At 40.6% G+C, this 18,334-nt stretch overlaps 1 protein-coding gene across 5 annotated transcripts in view; it reads left to right on the plus strand.

Moving 5' to 3' along the window:
- ANKFN1 (ankyrin repeat and fibronectin type III domain containing 1) overlaps positions 1 to 18,334 on the plus strand; it is a 486,838-nt gene that overhangs the window by 132,580 nt on the left and 335,924 nt on the right. For 2 of the 5 annotated variants that reach the window (XM_070772496.1, XM_070772497.1), the window contains exon 1: positions 7,892 to 7,984. The exons of the other annotated variants lie outside the window; for them this stretch is intronic. In XM_070772496.1, the coding sequence (XP_070628597.1) occupies positions 7,940 to 7,984 (45 nt within the window). In that variant the 5' untranslated portion in view covers positions 7,892 to 7,939. Of the gene's footprint in view, positions 1 to 7,891; positions 7,985 to 18,334 lie in introns of those variants that run through there. 5 annotated transcript variants of the gene reach the window in all.

Below are 18,334 nucleotides of genomic sequence, written 5' to 3' on the forward strand. Positions count from 1 at the left end.
CTCCATCTTCCAAGAACAGGCCGTGGCAAGGCTGGTGACCCTAGAAACGGCCTACAAAGAGGTTCTCTGGGGACTTAATGTGCTCCCCAGGACAGTAGAACCTATAAAACCCATAGGAGGTGGTTCTAGGGAGGAGACCAATATGGCAAAACAAACTGCTTCCTCCCGCCACAGAGTTAAAAACCAATGTCCAACCTCCAGGTTGTAGGACAGAGAATGGTGAAACCATTCTCCGTCCGGCACAAGTTGCAGACTATTAAGTCGTTCGGGAAATGTGGACTTGCACCAATCGATGAGATTGGCCATGGCCAGTTTAATATGTTTTTGAAAATCAGCGAGTGCTTAAAAACTTGTAGTAAAAACCCTAATAAACTAAATTAGACCAAAACTCTGCCAGAATTGTATTTACCTCTTGAAGTGGAGGGTTAGGAAATCACGTTAAAAATTAAAATTAAAAAAAAAGAAGAAGCAAAAGCAATAGATTGTGTGTTTAGGTAGTTATTTGGTTAAAAGAACTAACTGTCCACTCTCAAAAGCAGCTCGTTTGCAGAGTGACAGGTGAGTGTTTTTGATGACACACGGTGCTCATGAATGATGCCACCAGCCATCCCCGCTTTTTGCCTTTTTCTTTTTATGAGTCGTATTTGTTTTTACAAGGGTAAGTTTGGAGGGAGGGGGGTGTAGTTACCCTAGCCAGAAGAATAAATGCTTTGTGCATTGTGAGTACCCATGTAGTATACTGAACAAGTACTAATAAGAATAAAATTATTGGAGCAAATAAAATCTCACATGCTTTTTGGTCACCTGGGAGAGGGGCTGTGCCAGCCTTCTAGAGCATATAAAAATAATTCTTCACATCTGAATCGCATTATAGAATTTATAAAGCCCTTTCACATATATTATCATGTTTGATCCTCAGCAACCCAGTAAGTCAGGCACGATGTGTGTTATTATCCCATTTTACAGTTCAAGAGAAGTTAAGTGGTTTGACCAAATCATGGCCAAGTCAGTCATGCTTCCCACAGTCTCCTGGTTTCAGAGCATTCACTGTATCTGCTGTGACCCACGGGAGCAGACATATAAATTTGAGCAAAAATCTTAAGGCCATTCCAAGTAGAAGAAAATCTTTGACATGGGAAATGAACTTATCACCTGGTTTCCTAGATATCAGAGAAATGGGGGAAAGCAGAGGACCAAGGTCTTAGGCAGCCCAGTTCTGATGCAAATTAGGTGTGTGTCCCTTTAAGACGCATGTACAAAATGAAGAACTAATATATGGTGTTCCACTTCCTAATGGTGCCACTGAAAACCACACAAAGCTAATGTAAGTTCTGGTGCCTTCTGAAGCTCAGTGGCCTGCAGACCACTTTCCCTGCCCATATTAATGAGGAGGCTGGTGTATTCATTTCCTATTGCAGCTGTCACAAATCATCCCAACGTTGTTCTCTCATCATTCTGGACGTCAGAGGTCTGACATCCAAGTATCAGCAGGGCTGCATTTCAGCCTCTAAAGGCTCCTGCATCCCTTGGCTTGTGGCCCCTTCCTTACATCACTCCAACCTCTTGCTTCTTTCATCACAACTCCTACTATATTCTCCTGCCTCCTTCCCATAAGGATTCTTATGATTACATTTGGTCCACCTGCACATCCAGCACAATCTTGCCATCTCAAGATAGTTAATCACATCTGCAAAGCCCCTTTTCCCATGTAAGGTAGTATAGTCATATATGTTCCAGGGTCAGCTCCTGGACATCTTTGGGGAGTCATTATTGAGCCAACCACAGCTGGGATTTAAAAAAGTCAAGACTGAATTTGTAATTTCTGCTCTCTATTCATAAATGGAATGACAAGGCTCAACAGTATAAACCAGCCCTCCTTCCCCTCTTCCCCACCATCTATGTCTGTTGTCTGTTATGCAAACAGCTAAAGGCATTTCATAATGAGAGAAGAGGCAGACAGAAGTCAGCTTATACACTTAGAAGCAGGCATGTGAGTTGCATCTCTTAGCCTCTCTTTTTTAAGGAAAACATTTAAAAGCATATTTCAACAGCTTACCCTGAAGCTGTCAGTGTTCCTTTGGCCTTCAAAGTCTCCTGTCTAGATTAGCATCTTTCTGGGGCCTTCTTTTTGCCCCCCTGCACTTTGTACACAACACAAATACAGTACCTAACACTTTGAATGTTAAAAACTGATTGTAATCCAGAAATCATGTTTTTCTCCTTCTGTACTCCTGAACACTATGTCTAGTTCATCTCTGTATATTCAAGGATTTACCCAGTTCTGGCAGACAAGCCCTTGATCAATGTTTGCAGGGTGAGTGTATTTTAGAGGATTTAATTTATATCTTCACGGTGCCAGAGGAAAACTCAGTTCGTCCTGCCTCCTATTTCTGGGTCTCTATCTCTAGGTTCCTCATTCTACTGTGTCATTATCCACAACCTTTTGCCACCTGTCAAATACCGAATCTTTACTGAAACAACTGGTTCTCTATGAAAACCCAGAAGAAAGCAGATGCTTCTACATTCAAACCAAAAAAAAAAAAAAAAATTCTATTTCCTTTTTTCCCATCAGTAGAAGATAGGGTTTTTGACAGTAGCCAGAGTCAGAGAGAACGACTCACTCAGCACGTCATTCTCTTTGCTGCGTGAGTGCCTACAGCTTTTCCGCTTCCATTCAATAACAGTGCATCTCTAATGATGGGTGTTCTCAGGCATATCTTAATAAAGCGGAAGAAACAAAAATGCTTGGGCACTGCCTACAAATACTTTGTGATGTATGTGATACATCACATTAGATTTTAATTAGTTCCCCCCTCGATACTTTAACCATGCCTTTTATTAAAATAGAAGCGATCCTTAATTTAAAAAGATGGTAGTGAATGCTGCTAAGTCACTTCAGTCGTGTCCGACTCTGTGTGACCCCATAGACGGCAGCCCACCAGGCTCCCCCGCCCCTGGGATTCTCCAGGCAAGAACACTGGAGTGGGTTGCCATTTCCTTCTCCAATGCATGAAAGTGAAAAGTGAAAGTGAAGTTGCTCAGTCGTGTCCAACACTTCTCGACCCCACGGACTGCAGCCCACCAGGCTCCTCCATCCGTGGGATTTTCCAGGCAAGAGTACTGGAGTGGGGTGCCATTGCCTTCTCTGATGGTAGTGAATAGGACATCCAAAATTTGTGATCATGACTCCATTTAGGGAACCTGTCAGTGGAAAGATTATTTCCTCCATGTGCTCAGTCAAGGAACAAAGAATGGGCCGTTAAAACTGAACCAAAGCCAGATCCAGTCAGACTGGATCCAGTGCCTTTCAGATCTGAGATGTACACCCCCGGTGCCCATTTTCATGTTAAGCCACTGTGGCTGCTCTGGTGGCTAACTGGATAGGAAATACTTTGGGAAGAAGTTGTGGCCAACAAGCAAGACCATTTGTGCGTTATATCACACAAATACTGCTTTCTAACCTGACACCTCAGAATGATACTGCAAGTGGGTCAGAGGGTAGCTTGATTGCAACCGTGTTGGTGAGAAGACACTCAAACCGTCGGCCAGCCGCTCTGACCTCACCGGCACAAACCGACTGCTGAGTATTTCCCAGTAGTCCATAAAAAACACTTGCGTGTGTTTGTTCAAATGAAAGAAGATTTGTCTCCCGGGAAAACGATTTAAACACGCAGAGACGGCGATCTCATTTTCGAATATTAGGTTTCGTTTTATGACAGATCATGCTGCTTCGTCCAGTCTGTCGATATTAAAAAGCGTGAACAAGCCACCTTGTTCTGCACCCCTCCTATCCCCGCCTCTCATGTGCACTTATAAAAACACAGGCATATCTGTTTCCACACATACCGTACAATATTTTATCGATTACAGTGAAACTTAGTTAGATCACATTTCCAGAGACTGTGAAAAGAAAACATAGAAAGTGGGAAACACTGAATTTGATTGTGCCAGGCATGGAGTTTAAAAGACCTGAATTGCGGGGAGGTCTTGTATGCGGGAATAATAAAAATAGATTTTACTTTAAAAACTACCCTTTAAAAAAAAAAAAACAAAAAACTACCCTTTACAAACCATCTGACAGAGAGATCCCGAGCATATTCCTTTGCCTCTAGACACACAGTGCATATGGCAAATTCCTAGGGAGGCTGCTGTTCATTTCCATACCCGTCTTCAGCTCTCTCTTCCTACTGCCAGGCTTTAGCTAGACTCCTGACATCTCTGGCCAGGATCACTCCAGTGGTCTTCTGACTAGTCTTCAGGCAAGCCTTCCTCTACAAGTGAGCAAACTCTCTGCAAAGAATAAATCTACCAAAACCCCCTGGAGTCTTCTGATTGGCTGGATTTACATTACTCAAAGCCCCTTAAGCCATCCAGAAAATAATTTAAGTCCAAAGATCAGATATATATTTGCTCTGTTGTTCTTTTGTTTGGTTTACTTTTCACATTTAAAACTTAAATGCATCTGGAGTGTTTCCTATGAGATGAAAAACAAAATTTTTTTTCCAGATAGATACACAACTCTTTGGGCTTCCCTGGTGACTCAGCAGTAAAGAATCTGCTGCAATGCAGCAGATGCAGGTTTGATCCCTGAGTCAGGAAGATCCCTGGGGGAGGAAATGACGACCCACTCCTGTACCCTTACCTGGGATATCTCCTGGACAGAGGAGCTGGCAGACTACAGTCCACAGGGTTGCAAAAGAGTCAGACATGGCTTAGCGACTTAACAACAGCACAACTCTCTGGGCACTTTTCTTGAACTGTCCTGCTCTTGCCCTCTGATCTATTTTCCCTGCTGTCCTGTAAGTTAGCGTTCCAGACCCAGGGGGTTCCTGGGTTCTCAGCTCCATCCTGTTGCCTTCTCTGTTCATTCATTCCCAAATGCAACTGTGATGGAAGGAATGGAGCTCTTGGAATGTTTTAATATCAGGTAGGTTTAATTACCCGTTCACTAGTACTTTCTCTGAAATTTCTCCAGCTGTTTTTATGACTTTGTTCTTACATGTAAATGTTGGAATCTTTTTTTTTTTTCATTTTAATTTGGAGAATGATTTCTTTCCAATAGTGTGATGGTTTCTGCCACACACAGCAGCATGAAGCAGCTGTAGACATGCCTGTGTCCCCTCCCTCCTGAGCCCCCTCCCTCTTGCCTCCTCATCCCATCGCTCCAGGTTGTCACAGAGCACTAGCTTTGGGGCCCCTGTGTCACACATCAAACTCCCCCTGGCTGTTGATGTTCCTCGTGCTTCCTACAAACATCTTGGTTACAATTTCATTAGCCCAAAAAATAAACTATAAGAAAATTGACACCTTTACAGTCTTCAGTCTTCTTGACTAGAAAGATGCCATGACTCTCCATCTTTTCATCTCCTTTCACGTCTCTAAAGGTGTTAAACTTGTTTTTTTATATAAGTTCAGCACATTTCATGGTTTTGTGGTTTATTTTTAGTTGCTTTATGTTTTTGAAGGTATACCAAATGCGATCTTTTTTCATTATATTTTCTAGCTGGCTATTGCTCCTACAAAAGAAAGCTACTGATTTTTTAATATTTATTTCATATGTAATGACCTTACTGAACCCTCATCTATTCCAATATTTTTTTCAGCTGATTCTCACGGGTTTTTTAAGAAGATATTTTCCAAAAATAGTGACTTTTTTTTCTCCCTTTTCCAATAGGCAAAGGTCATACTCCTCATTTCTGTTCTGGTTCTCATTATATTGGCTTCAACTTCCAGAACAATGTGAAATCATAAACACAGTTTTGATCCCCCACCTTCAAAGCACCTCTCTCCCCACCCCGACTCCTGAACATCCCCACTCTTCCTGGCATTTCTGCTAGACTCTCCTTAGTGAGTTCCAACATCTCTTGGTGTCTTGGTAACTCTCCCACACTGACCCCTGGAACTTCATCTACTACTCCGTCCAATTATGCCAGCTAAGGTGGCCAAATAAAACACAGGACTCCCACTTAAATTTGAATTTCAAATACACAAAAAATATGTTTTGGTATAAGCACGTCCAATGTAATATTTGGGACACACTTATGATTTAACTGGTCACCTCTGTTTTTATTTGGTAAATCTGGCAAGCACAGTGCCATTTCTAATTGCTAAGCCCACTAAGCCAAGTTCACCTCTGTGATCCCAAAGTTCTACACATATATGTACATATATCTATTACCATTTCTTTAATATTTTGCTAAAATCATATGTTCACATATATTTAATATCCCCAGAACCTAGTAGTGGCTGGAATATCTTAGGCATTTAATGTATGTTTGTTAAGTGAAGTTTTTGAATGCATGAACGATACCAAGCGGATCATCAAATATTCATTGAGCATCACTGGAGCACATGGACTGTAACAACTTTGAATTTTAAATAGAAGAACAAACAGGTGTGTGGTTGCACTCAGGGCCAAACCATCCAGGGGAAAGAGAAAAGGACAGCCACTTTTCCAAATTTTCAGAACGGGAACTTTTTTAATCCAGAAAATAAGTGAATATATCATTTTATTTCATCACTGGAAAAAGCCACAAGTACTGGAATAGTCAGGAGACTCTGGATCTGATTCTGACTCTGCCAGTACTCAATTCCACTAGAATGCACTTGCCATATGGACAGGGATTTTCTTGTCAGTTTTGTGCGATGAACTCATAGAGGTATCCAATAAATATTTGTGAATTAATTAATGAACTGTTGAGCTTATGATGCTTGACTTGCAAGCCAGCTTAATACTTCTTAAACAAAACTTGGTGTCAGTGAAATGGGTTTATTTAATACCTCCTAATTTCTCATTGATTTACTGTTGCTTACCTGCTTTTTCTCAGCTGAAGGGCTATTTCCCTCTCTTCTAATTATATAAATTCTTCAGCCTTCAGAAGTTTAAATTCTACCCAGTGCAGATTTCTCCTCAGGTAATCTTCCCTTCCTTCTTCTCCTTTTCCTTCTTATGGCCCATAACCTTGTGCCATCTCTCCTACTGTTGGCCTTAATTATTTTCCACCTAAAAATAACTCCTGTTATATACCTTCTGAATTTTTATATCTTATCATTGCAACTAATTTGAACACCCCTTGAGGATAAAGACAATATAATTATATCTATGCTATATATAATGTGTTAATTAACAACAATAATAATATATATTATATAATGCATTGTATGTATATATGTATATATTATATGTATGTATGTATATGTATATATTTATATATATATACACATATATGAACTTTTATCTCCCTCAGAAGCTGACACAGGGCTTGGCTCAAAGGGGCTTTGTCACCCTACATGCATATCACAGTCTTTGGGGGCTCTGTTCATCAGTCACTTAGGATCCCAGGCTGATAGAATGACCATCATCTCGAAACGCCTGGTTGCCCTGTCAGAAGGCAAAGAAAGTCCTTGGGGCACTTGCCTGGGAAATTAAATGACCTGCCAAGGATGTGACATTCTGCTCTTTACATTTGTTCCCAACTAAAACTATTCATATGATCTCATTCACCCACAAAGGAACTAAGAAAGCAATTCTCTACATGCCAAGAAGGTGTAGACCCAAAATTGTTTTGGCAAAGAGCATGAATGAGTACTATGGGGCACAATAAAAGTTAGTTATTGCTTTAAAGTACAAAACAGGCACAAGCTAGCCAGTGATACCATTTTTTAATTATGTAAGTTTCAAGTATGTAACATTTTAATTTGACATCTGTATACACTACAAAATGATCACCACTGTAAGTCAAGTTGGGGGGACCCCTCACCTTGGGGTCACAAAGAGACGGACACAACTGAGTGACTGAACTGAACAACTGAGGTTGTTTCCATATCTTGACTATTGTGATTAATGCTGCAATGAATATAGGGGTACATGTATCTTTTTTGAATGATTTCCTGTATTCTTTAGATGTCTGCTCAGTAGCATCCGATTCTTTGAGATCCTATGGACTGTAGCCCGCCAGGCTTCTCTGTTCATGGAATTTTTCAGGTAAGGATACTGGAGTGGGTTGCCTTGCCTTCCTCCAGGGGACCTTCCAGACCCGGGGATCGAAACCGCATCTCTTACATCTCCTGCACTGGCAGGCGGACTCTTTACTGCTGCACCACCTGCTTAGGTATAAGCTGTGGGGAGGCAGGGGTCTTGATCTTCTTGTCTTCCCTATGGTGCTGTGCATCAGTGATTACGTATAACTCAGGGTGCTCCCTGCCATAGCTTTGCCTCTCAGGAGTCCCTTCCACGTTGGGCCCAGGCTCTGGAAGCCTTCCTGGCCCCCCTCTCTCCAAGATCCTAGGGCCTCTAGTGGCCTTGGTGCTCAACCCTCAGCGTGCCTGCCACACCACGGGTGCAGGTGGGCACTGTGCCACAGGATGCCTCTGCAGCCTTTGATGGTGCTGCTGTGAGGTGGGCGGTGCAGGCAGGTGGGACGGCACAGGAATTCTCTGGATAAGTACCCGGAAGTGGAACAGCTAGGTCATATGGTCGTGCTATTCTTAGTTTTTTGAGGAATCTCCATACTCTTTCCCATAGTGGCTGCACCAAAATGCAGACTCATCGATAGTGTATGAAGGTTCTCTTCCCTCTGTATCCTCTCCAACATTTGTTGTTTCTTATCTTTTCATTAACAGCCATTCTAACAGGTGTGAGGTGATATCTCATTGTGGTTTTGATCTACATTTCTTTAATAATTAGTGATATTGAATATCTTTTCATGTATTTGTTACCCACATGAATGTCTTCTTTGGAAAAAATGTCTCTTCAGATTCTCTGCCTATTTTTCAATCAGGCTGTTTCATTTTTTTATTGTTGAGTTACTTGAGTATTTTCTGTATTTTGAATACTAGCACCTTATCAGAGAAGGCAATGGCATCCCACTCCAGTAGTCTTGCCTGGAAAATCCCATGGACTGAGGAGCCTGGTAGGCTGCAGTCCATTGGGTTGCAAAGAGTTGGGCACGACTGAGCGATTTCACTTTCACTTTTCACTTTCATGCATTGGAGAAGGAAATGGCAACCCACTCCAATATTCTTGCCTGGAGAATCCCAGGGACGGGGGAGCCTGGTGGGCCGCCATCTATGGGGTCGCACAGAGCTGGACACGTCTGCAGTGACGCAGCAGCAGCACCTTATCAGATATATGATTTGCAAATATCTTTTTCCATTCAGGAGGCTGCCTTTTCACTTTGATGATGGTTTCCTTGGCTATGCAGAAGATTTTTAGTTTGATGTAGTCTCATTTGTTTGTTTTTTATTTTCTTTCCGTTGCCTTTGGAGTCAGATACACCAAAAAAAAAAAAAAAAAAAAAAATGCTGATCAGTGAGATTAACACCTACATGTTCTTCTAGATTTTTATGGTTTCAAATCTTCAATCTACTTTGAGTTAATTTTGTGGGTGGTATAAGACAGCAGTCTAATTTCACTCTCTTGCATGTGGCTGCCTGATTCTCCTGGCACCATTTACTGAGGAGATGTTCTCCATTGTATGCTCTTTGCTCCTTTGTCATAAATTAATCATCTATATGTGTGTGGGCTTTTTCTGGGCTGTCAATTCTGTTCCATTGACCTATGTGCTTCTTTATGTGCTGGTACCATACAGCTTTCATTACTATAGTTTGTAGTATAGTTTAAAACCAGGGAATATGACATCTCTATCATCATTCTGTGAAATATGCCATTGGAAATTTCGTACAGATTGCATTCAATCTATAGATTGCTTTGGGCAGTGTGGACATTTTGACACAATATTGACTCTCCCAATCCATGAACACAGAATATCTGTCCATATATTTGTGTCTTATTTATTTTCTTTCATTTGTATCTTAGAGTTTTCAGTGCACAGGTCTTTCACTTTCTTGGTTAAATTTATTCCTAGATATTCTGCTCTTTATGCTGCAATTGTAAATGGGTTATTTTCTTAATTTCTCTTTCATTATTAATGTATAAAAATTCCACAAATTTCTGCATATTGCCTTTTTTAATCCTGTGAATTTATTGAATTGATATTAGCTCTAACAATTTTTTTGTTGTTGAGTCTTCCAGTGCAGTTCAGTCACTCTGTCATGTTTGACTCTGCAACCCCATGGACTCCAGCACACCAGGTTTCCCTATCCATCACCAGCTCCTGGAACTTGCTCAAATTCATGTCCATCGAGTCGATGATTTCTTTTTTTTTTTTTAATTTTATTTTATTTTTAAACTTTACATAATTGTATTAGTTTTGCCAAATATCAAAATGAATCCACCACAGGCATACATGTGTTCCCCATCCTGAACCCTCCTCCCTCCTCCCTCCCCATACCATCCCTCTGGGTCGTCCCAGTGCACCAGCCCCAAGCATCCAGTATCGCATCCAATCATCTCATTCTCTCTCCTCCCCTTTTCCTCCTGCCTTCAATCTTCCCCAGCATCAGTGTCTTTTCCAATGAATCAGTTCTGCACATCACATGGCCAAAGTATTGGAGCTTCAACTTGAGTATCAGTCTTTCCAATGAATATTAAGGATTGGTTTCCTTTAGGATTGACAGGTTTGATCTCCTTGCAGTCCAAGGGACTCTCAAAAGTCTTCTCCAACACCGCAGTTCAAAGCATCAATTTTTCTGTGCTTAGCTTTCTTTATGGTCCAACTCTCAGATCAATACATGACAACAGGAAAAACCATAGCTTTGACTAGATGGAACTTTGCTGGCAAAGTAATGTCTCTGCTTTTTAATATGCTATCTAGATTGGTTATAACTTTTCTTCCAAGGAGCAGGCATCTTTTAATTTTATGGCTGCAGTCACCATCTGTAGTGATTTTAGAGCCCAAGAAAATAAAAGTCTGTCACTGTTTCCATTGTTTTCCCATCATTTGCCATGAAATGATGGAACCAGATGCCATGATCTTAGTTTTCTGAATGTTGAGCTTGAAGCCAACTTTTTCACTCCCCTCTTTCACTTTCATCAAGAGGCTCTTTAGTTCCCTTTCACTTTCTGCCATAATGATGATGTCATCTGCATATCTGAGGTTATTAATATTTCTCCCGACAATCTTGATTCCAGCTTGTGCTTCATCCAGCCCAGTGTTTCTCATGATGTACTCTTCACATAAGTTAAATAAGCACAGTGACAATATACAGCCTTGATGTACTCCTTTCCCGATCTGGAACCAGTCTGTTCCATGCCCAGTTCTAACTGTTGCTTCCTGACCTGCATACAGGTTTCTCAAGAGGCAGGTCAGGTGGTCTGGTATTCCCATCTCTTTCAGAATTCCCCACAGTTTATTGTGATCCGCACAATATTTGGATACATATTATTTTTTTCTTCCTTAATTGCTCTGTTTGGGTCTTTGAAAACTATGTTGAACAAAAGCTGTGAGAGTGTACATCCTTTTCCTTTTCCTAGTCTTAGAGGAAAAGCTTTCAGCTCTTCACCATTGAGTATGATGTTAGCTATGGGTTTGTCATATATGGATTGAGGTATGTTCCTTCTATGCCAACTTTGTTGAGAGTTTTTTTTTTTAATCATAAATGGATATTGACTTTTGCCAAATGCTTTCTCTGCATCCATTTTCTTAATGAGATGTTTCACGTTGAGCCATCCTTTCATCCCTGGGATAAATCCCAGTTGAGCATGTTGTATGATCCTTTAAGGGTATTGTTGGATTTGGTTTGTTAATGTTTTGTTGAGGATTTTTGCATCTATGTTCATCAAGGACACATCTATAGTTTGTGTGTGTGTGTGTATCTTTGGTGTGGGTATGAAGGTCATGCTGGCTTCATAAAATGTGTTTGGGGGGGTCTCCCTCTTCTTCAGTTGTTTGGAAGAGTTCAGAAGAATAGGTATTATATCTTTGAATGTTTTGTAGAATTCACCAGTGAAGCCATCTGGTCTTGAGTTTTTGTTTGCTGGGAGATTTTTTATTACTATTTCACTCTTCTCACTAGTAATCAGTCTATCTAGATTTTCTATTTCTTCTTCATTCAGCCTTGGGAAATTGTATGCTATAGAAATGCATCCTTTGCTTTGTTGTAAGCTCTCATCTTTCATTTCTGATTTTATTTATTTGAGCCCCTTCTCTTTCTTCTTGGTTACTTTAGCTAAAGGTTTGTCAATTTGGGTTATCTTTAAGGACTACATCTTGGTGTTAATGACCTTTTCTGTTTGTTTGTTTGTTTTTTTAAGTCTCTATTTCATTTATTTCTGCTCTACTCTTTATTGCTTCTCTCTTTCTACTAATATTAGGCTCTGTTTGTTCTTCTTTTTCTAGTTCTTTTAGGTGTAAATTTATGTTCTTTATTGAAAAGTTTTGTATATCTTGAGGCAGGCCTGAATGGCTATGAAACTTTCCTTCTTAGAACTACTTTTGCTGCATCCCATAGATTTTGGTATCTTGCATTTCTGTTTTTATTTGTCTCTTAGTATTTTTTATTTCTCCTTTGATTTTTCAATGACCATTTTTTGTTCAGTAGATGTCGTTTAATCTCCCTGTTTTTTTGTGATTTTTTTCCCCCATTCATGTGTGTGTGTGTGCATATGCACGTGTGTGTGAGATTGATTTCTAGTTTTATACTTCTGTGGTTGAAAAAGATGCTTGATATGATTTAAATCTTAAATTTTTTGAAACTTGTTTTGTGACCTAACATGTGATCTATCTCGGGGAATGTTTCATGGGCACTTGAACAGAATGTGTATTCTGCTGCTTTTGCATTGCAGGCAGATTCTTTACCACTGAGCCACCAGAGATGCCTTAAATGGATCTTGGGTTTGTTTATATCCATTCAGCCACTCTATGTCTTGATTGGAGAATTTAATTCAATTATGATAAGTATGCATTTATCACCATTTTAATTGTTTTGTAGTTCTATGTTACTTTCTTCTTCTCTTTCTTCCTTTATATTTTGGTAGTTTTCTTTAGTGTTATTTTTAGATTCATATATCATATTCCTTTGCATATTTACTATGAGTTTTTCCCTTGTGATCACTATGAGGTTCACATATACCATCCTAATGGCACCCCACTCCAGTACTCTTGCCTGGAAAATCCCATGGATGGAGGAGCCTGGTAGGCTGCAGTCCGTGGGGTCGCTAGGAGTCGGACATGACTAAGCGACTTCACTTTCACTTTTCACTGTCATGCATTGGAGAAGGAAATGGCAACCCACTCCAGTGTTCTTGCCTGGAGAATCCCAGGGACTGGGGAGCCTGGTGGGCTGCCGTCTATGGGATCACACAGAGTCGGACAAGACTGAAGCGACTTAGCGGCAGCAGCAGCAGTTTAAGTTGGTAGCAACTTAAATCTGAACGCATTCCAAAGCTTTATCTTTTAACTCCTCCCCACCTTTTAACTTTCAATGACACATTTTTCATCTTTTTATTTTATGCATCCCTTAACTAGTATTTTAATTTTAGTTAATTTTACTGCCTTTGTCGTTTAACATTTATGCTTGCTTTATAAGTGCTTGATCCACTGACTTTATTACGCATTTACTTTCCCCAGTGAAATTTTTAATTTTATATGTTTTTTTTAAAAAACTGAAATTGAAATTATTACTCATTCAGACATGTCTGACTCTTTGCAGTCCCATGGATAGTAGCTTGTCAGGCTCCTCTGTCCATGGAATTCTCCAGGCAAGAATACTGGAGTGGGTTATCCATTCCCTTCTCCCGGGATCTTCCCCACCCAGGGATCAAACCCAGGTATCCTGCATTGCAGGCAGATTCTTTACCATCTGAGCTGCCAGGAAAGCCCATATGTTTTCTTACTGCATGCTGAGTCTCTTCAGTCATGTCCAGCTCTTTGTGACCTCATGGACTGTAGCCCACCAGGCTCCTCTGTCCATGGGATTTTCCAGGCAAGAATACTGGAGTGGGTTGCCATTCCCTTCTCCAGGGGATCTTCCCGACCCAGGGGTCGAATCATTGCCTCTTAAGTCCTCTGCACTGGCAGGCAGGTTCTTTCCCACTCTCACCACCTGGGATACCCATATGTTTTCTTATTATTTAGTTCCATTTCTGTTTAGCTTAAAAAAGATCCTTTCACATTTCTTATAGAGTCAGTTTAGTGAGTGATGAACTTTTCCAGCCTTTGCTAGTCTGGAAAATTCTTGATCTTTCCTTTAATTCTGAGTGATAACCTAACTGGGCAGAGTATTCTTATAAGTATTTTCCTTTTAGCACTTTGAATATGTCAAGCCAATCCCTCTTGCCTGTAAATTTCTGCTGAAAATTTTGCTGATAGTCTTATGAGAAGCTATTTTTCTCTTGATACTTTTAGAATTCTCTCTTCTTCCTTAATTTTCAATATTTTAATTATAATGTTTTGAGTATATCTACTTGGGTTTGTATTATTTGAAACTCTCCAAGCTCCCCAGACTTGGATCTCTGTTCAGTTCAGTTCAGTTCAGTCACTCAGTCGTGTCCAACTCTTTGCGACCCCATGAATTGCAGCATGCCAGGCCTCCCTGTCCATCACCAACTCCCAGAGTTCACTCAAACTCATGTGCATCGAGTTGGTGATGCCATCCAGCTATCTCATCCTCTGTTGTCTCCTTCTCCTCCTGCTTCCAATCCCTCCCAGCATCAGGGTCTTTTCCAGTGAGTCAACTCTTCACATGAGGTGGCCAAAGTATTGGAGTTTCAGCCTCAGCATCAGTCCTTCCAATGAATACCCAGGACTGGTCTCCTTTAGGATCTCTGTTAGCCCCCTCCAAATTGAAATCGTTTTCAATCACTATTTCTTCAAATAATTTTTCTGACCTTTTCTCTTTTCTTTCTGGGACCCCTTTAATGTGAATGTTATTCTGTTTGATATTGTCCTAGAGATCCCTTATGGTATCTTTACTTTTGAAAATTCTAGCTTCATTGTGCTGTTCTGTTTTCCAATTCACTAATTCATTCTTCTACCTCATCCAGTCTGCTGTTGAACCCGTGTAGTATATTTATCAGTTCAATTTTAACTTCTGTTTGGTACTTTCTTTTATTTTCTATCACTTTGCCAAAGTTCTTGCTGTGTCCATCCGTTCTTCTCCCATGTTTAGTGAGCGTCTTTATGACCATTGCTTTGAATTCTTTGTTAAATAGATTGCTTATTTCTGTTTCACTTGGTTATTTTTCTGAGGTTTTTGTCTTATTCTTTCAATTGGTTTATATTCCCTTGTCTCCTCATTTTGCCTAGTTCTCTGCATTTGCTTCAGTTTATGAGGTAAATCAGCTATCTTCTCGGCTTTCAAGGAGTAGACTTATTTAGGAGATGTCTTATGGGGCTCGGGGTGAAATCTGACCTGGCCATCGAAGCCAGGTGCTCCGTATGTGTTCCCTGTCTGGGCTGGATGCACCTTCCTGTTGTGGCAGGGCTGTAGTTGCATCTTCGGTGTACAAGGACTGGTTACAGAGCCTGGCCACAGCTGCCACAGGATGCTTGCAGGCAGGACAAACCCCCAGCCCAGCTTTGAGGCCTGCCTGCAATTGCTGTGCACTCAGGTGTATGATGCTATCATTCAGCTGACTGTGCACCCCAGCTAAAGTGCAGGGATGCCCACTCATCTCCCTTAGGCCTGCCCACTGTAACTAATAGGCTGCTGCTGCTGCTGCTAAGTCACTTCAGTCGTGTCCGACCCTGTGAGATCCCATAGACGGCAGCCCACCAGGCTCCCCTGTCCCTGGGATTCTCCAGGCAAGAACACTGGAGTGGGTTGCCATTTCCTTCTCCAATGCATGAAAGTGAAAAGTGAAAGTGAAGTCGCTCAGTCGTGTCCGACTCTGTGCGACCCCATAGACAGCATCCCACCAGGCTCCCCCGTCCCTGGGATTCTCCAAGCAAGAACACTGGAGTGGGTTGCCATTTCCTTCTCCAATGCATGAAAGTGAAGTTGCTCAGTCGTGTCCAACTCTTCACGACCCCATGGGCTGCAGCCTACCAGGCTCCTCCAACCATGGGATTTTCCAGGCAAGAGTACTGGAGTGGGGTGCATTGCCTTCTCCGAACTAATAGGCTAGAGGGTGAATTTTAGAATGGCGTCTGTCAGTACTAATATTAGCAAAGAGGTCTCAGATTGCAAAAATGGTAACTACCATTGTCTCAGTACCCAGGGAAAGTACCTGTTGGCTACTTCCTTGATAACAGATACTTTCAGGTTAGTAAGTGGGTCCCCTTCACCTACGGTCCATAGGCTTTTTATTCTGGTGTTTTTTGTTCTGGTTTTCTGGTGAAGTAAGTATATGTGTGAACTCTTTCAGAGAAGGTTTTCCTTTCCTCAAGTTCTACAGTTCTAGGCATATTCCTCATTACTTTTCTTTTCAAATGTGTTTAGGGAGCTTGTCTCTCCTGTATGGGTGGTATGAATGAAGCTTGAATCTCTTGTTCCTCAGCAAAAAAGATCCTTCTGTGACCCTCCCCACTAGGGATCACCATGGCTGGGGTTTGTTGGTGAGACTATATCGCTACCTTTTCTACCCTGCTTGCTATCTTTTTTCTTTCTGTTGTGGAGACTTTGTTCCTCGAGTTTTTAGGTTCATTTCTAAGGGAATCATTCCAGGTGTAGTTGTAGATATGTTGTGTCTCTGGGAGATGGTGAGTTCAGGATCTTCTTATGCTTCTATCTTAAACCCTCTCCCTCAGGATATCTATTTTTTTAAAAACAAATGTGTGTAGCTAGCCAAGAAATTTGGTAGTGAGATATAAATTGAGAGAAAAGGGGGGAAAATGGGTGAACTTTCAGACTAATGCCTGATTTTTCTCTGAAATGATACCTAAATCGTGTCTCTTCAGATAGTTGCACAGAGTTTGTGATTGCATATAACTTATTGGCAACAGCTGTTGTGATATATACATTTAAAAGCCAATGTCCAACACTTCCCATGAGCTTTGTCCCTTTCTGTCCTCCCTACCCACAATCCCAGCATCACTAGTTTTGACAATTTAATATTACAATCTTTCTGGCTCCACTCTCTTTGACTAAGACTTCCTTGGCGGTAGAAGGTGGCTCACAAACCACTGCATTTTCATGACTGAATGAAGAGTTTATTTCTCCAACATACAAAGGGAGACTTGTCCCCCAAAGCACTCTTAAGATCAAAGACCTTAGCTGAGTTACTAAAGTGTTAATTGACCAAGGGTGATTGTCAAAAATTAGTTTCTATGTGAACCAATTAAAACAAGATAATTGGAAGTTGTCAGCACTTCTAAATATTTATACCAGTTGATGCAAATATTTATTTACATATCATCTGTTTGCAATTTTTATCACTTCTAGTCTCTGCAAAGCTGCTCATAAACCATTAGATCATTTCTCTTGATGCTTAAATTAAAATCTAAACTTATTCTAGTCAGCTGACAGAAAGCTAAAATATTTTTGTTCAAATTCATTTTTAAATGTGTATTTTTGACAATGTGTTTATATTCCTCACTTATAATGGAAAGTGATACTGTAGCCATCATTTCAAAGGGAGATTTTTGATTTTTTTTTCCTAGCCAGCTCATTCTATTTTCCCATGTGGAATTCATTAAACCAATTTCGTTGATTTTCATTATATCCCCCAGAGTGTTAAAACTTTTCTTCATATTTCTGCAATTGGTTAGCAGTATCAGCCCAGGATTGCTTTATATCTTTTCTATTACTGCACATCAACTTTATGTGAGATCTGAAATATTAAGAATGCCCTCCTATTGGAGAAATAATCTTTCTCTCCCCATTGTAAATCCTCCCTCAGTTCCAAGTCTTTCACTGACCTCAAAGCACATCTCTACCAACATCTTCCTTACAATTTTGATATTTATTTACTTTGTCTCACCTGTGTTCTAGAAATAAGTGTCTTCAGGCTTTCTAATGCTAGCTCTTGCATTAAGATACTTAAAATTGATTAAGTTTATTATTCCTATTATATATGACATTTAATTTAATAATGAAAGAGAAAATCCCCAGCATTTGAGAATGACCCAAGTATACACTTGTGCTGCATTTCTATATACAGTTTGATCTGTGCAGAGTATTTTATTTGTTTTTATGTTTTTATATAACTGTGACATTGTTGTTGTTGTTCCGTTGCTCAGTGGTGTTTGACTCTTTGAGACCCATGGATTGCAGCATGGCAGGCTTCACTGTCCTTTGTTATCTCCCAGAGTTTGCTCAAACTCATGACTATTGAGTCGGTGATGCCATCCAACCATCTCATCCTCTGCTGCCCCCTACTCCTGCCCTCAAACTTTCCCAGCATCAGGGCCTTTCCCGAAGAGTGGGCTGTTCACATCAGGAGGTCAAAATATTGGAGCTTCAGCTTCAGCATCAGCTCTTCCAATGAATATTCAGGGCTAATTTCCTTTAGGATTGAATGGTTTGATATCCTTGCCAATCAAAGAGAGGACAT

The sequence above is a fragment of the Bos indicus genome, chromosome 19 (genome assembly GCF_029378745.1).
Source record: "Bos indicus isolate NIAB-ARS_2022 breed Sahiwal x Tharparkar chromosome 19, NIAB-ARS_B.indTharparkar_mat_pri_1.0, whole genome shotgun sequence".
NCBI lineage: Eukaryota > Metazoa > Chordata > Mammalia > Artiodactyla > Bovidae > Bos > Bos indicus.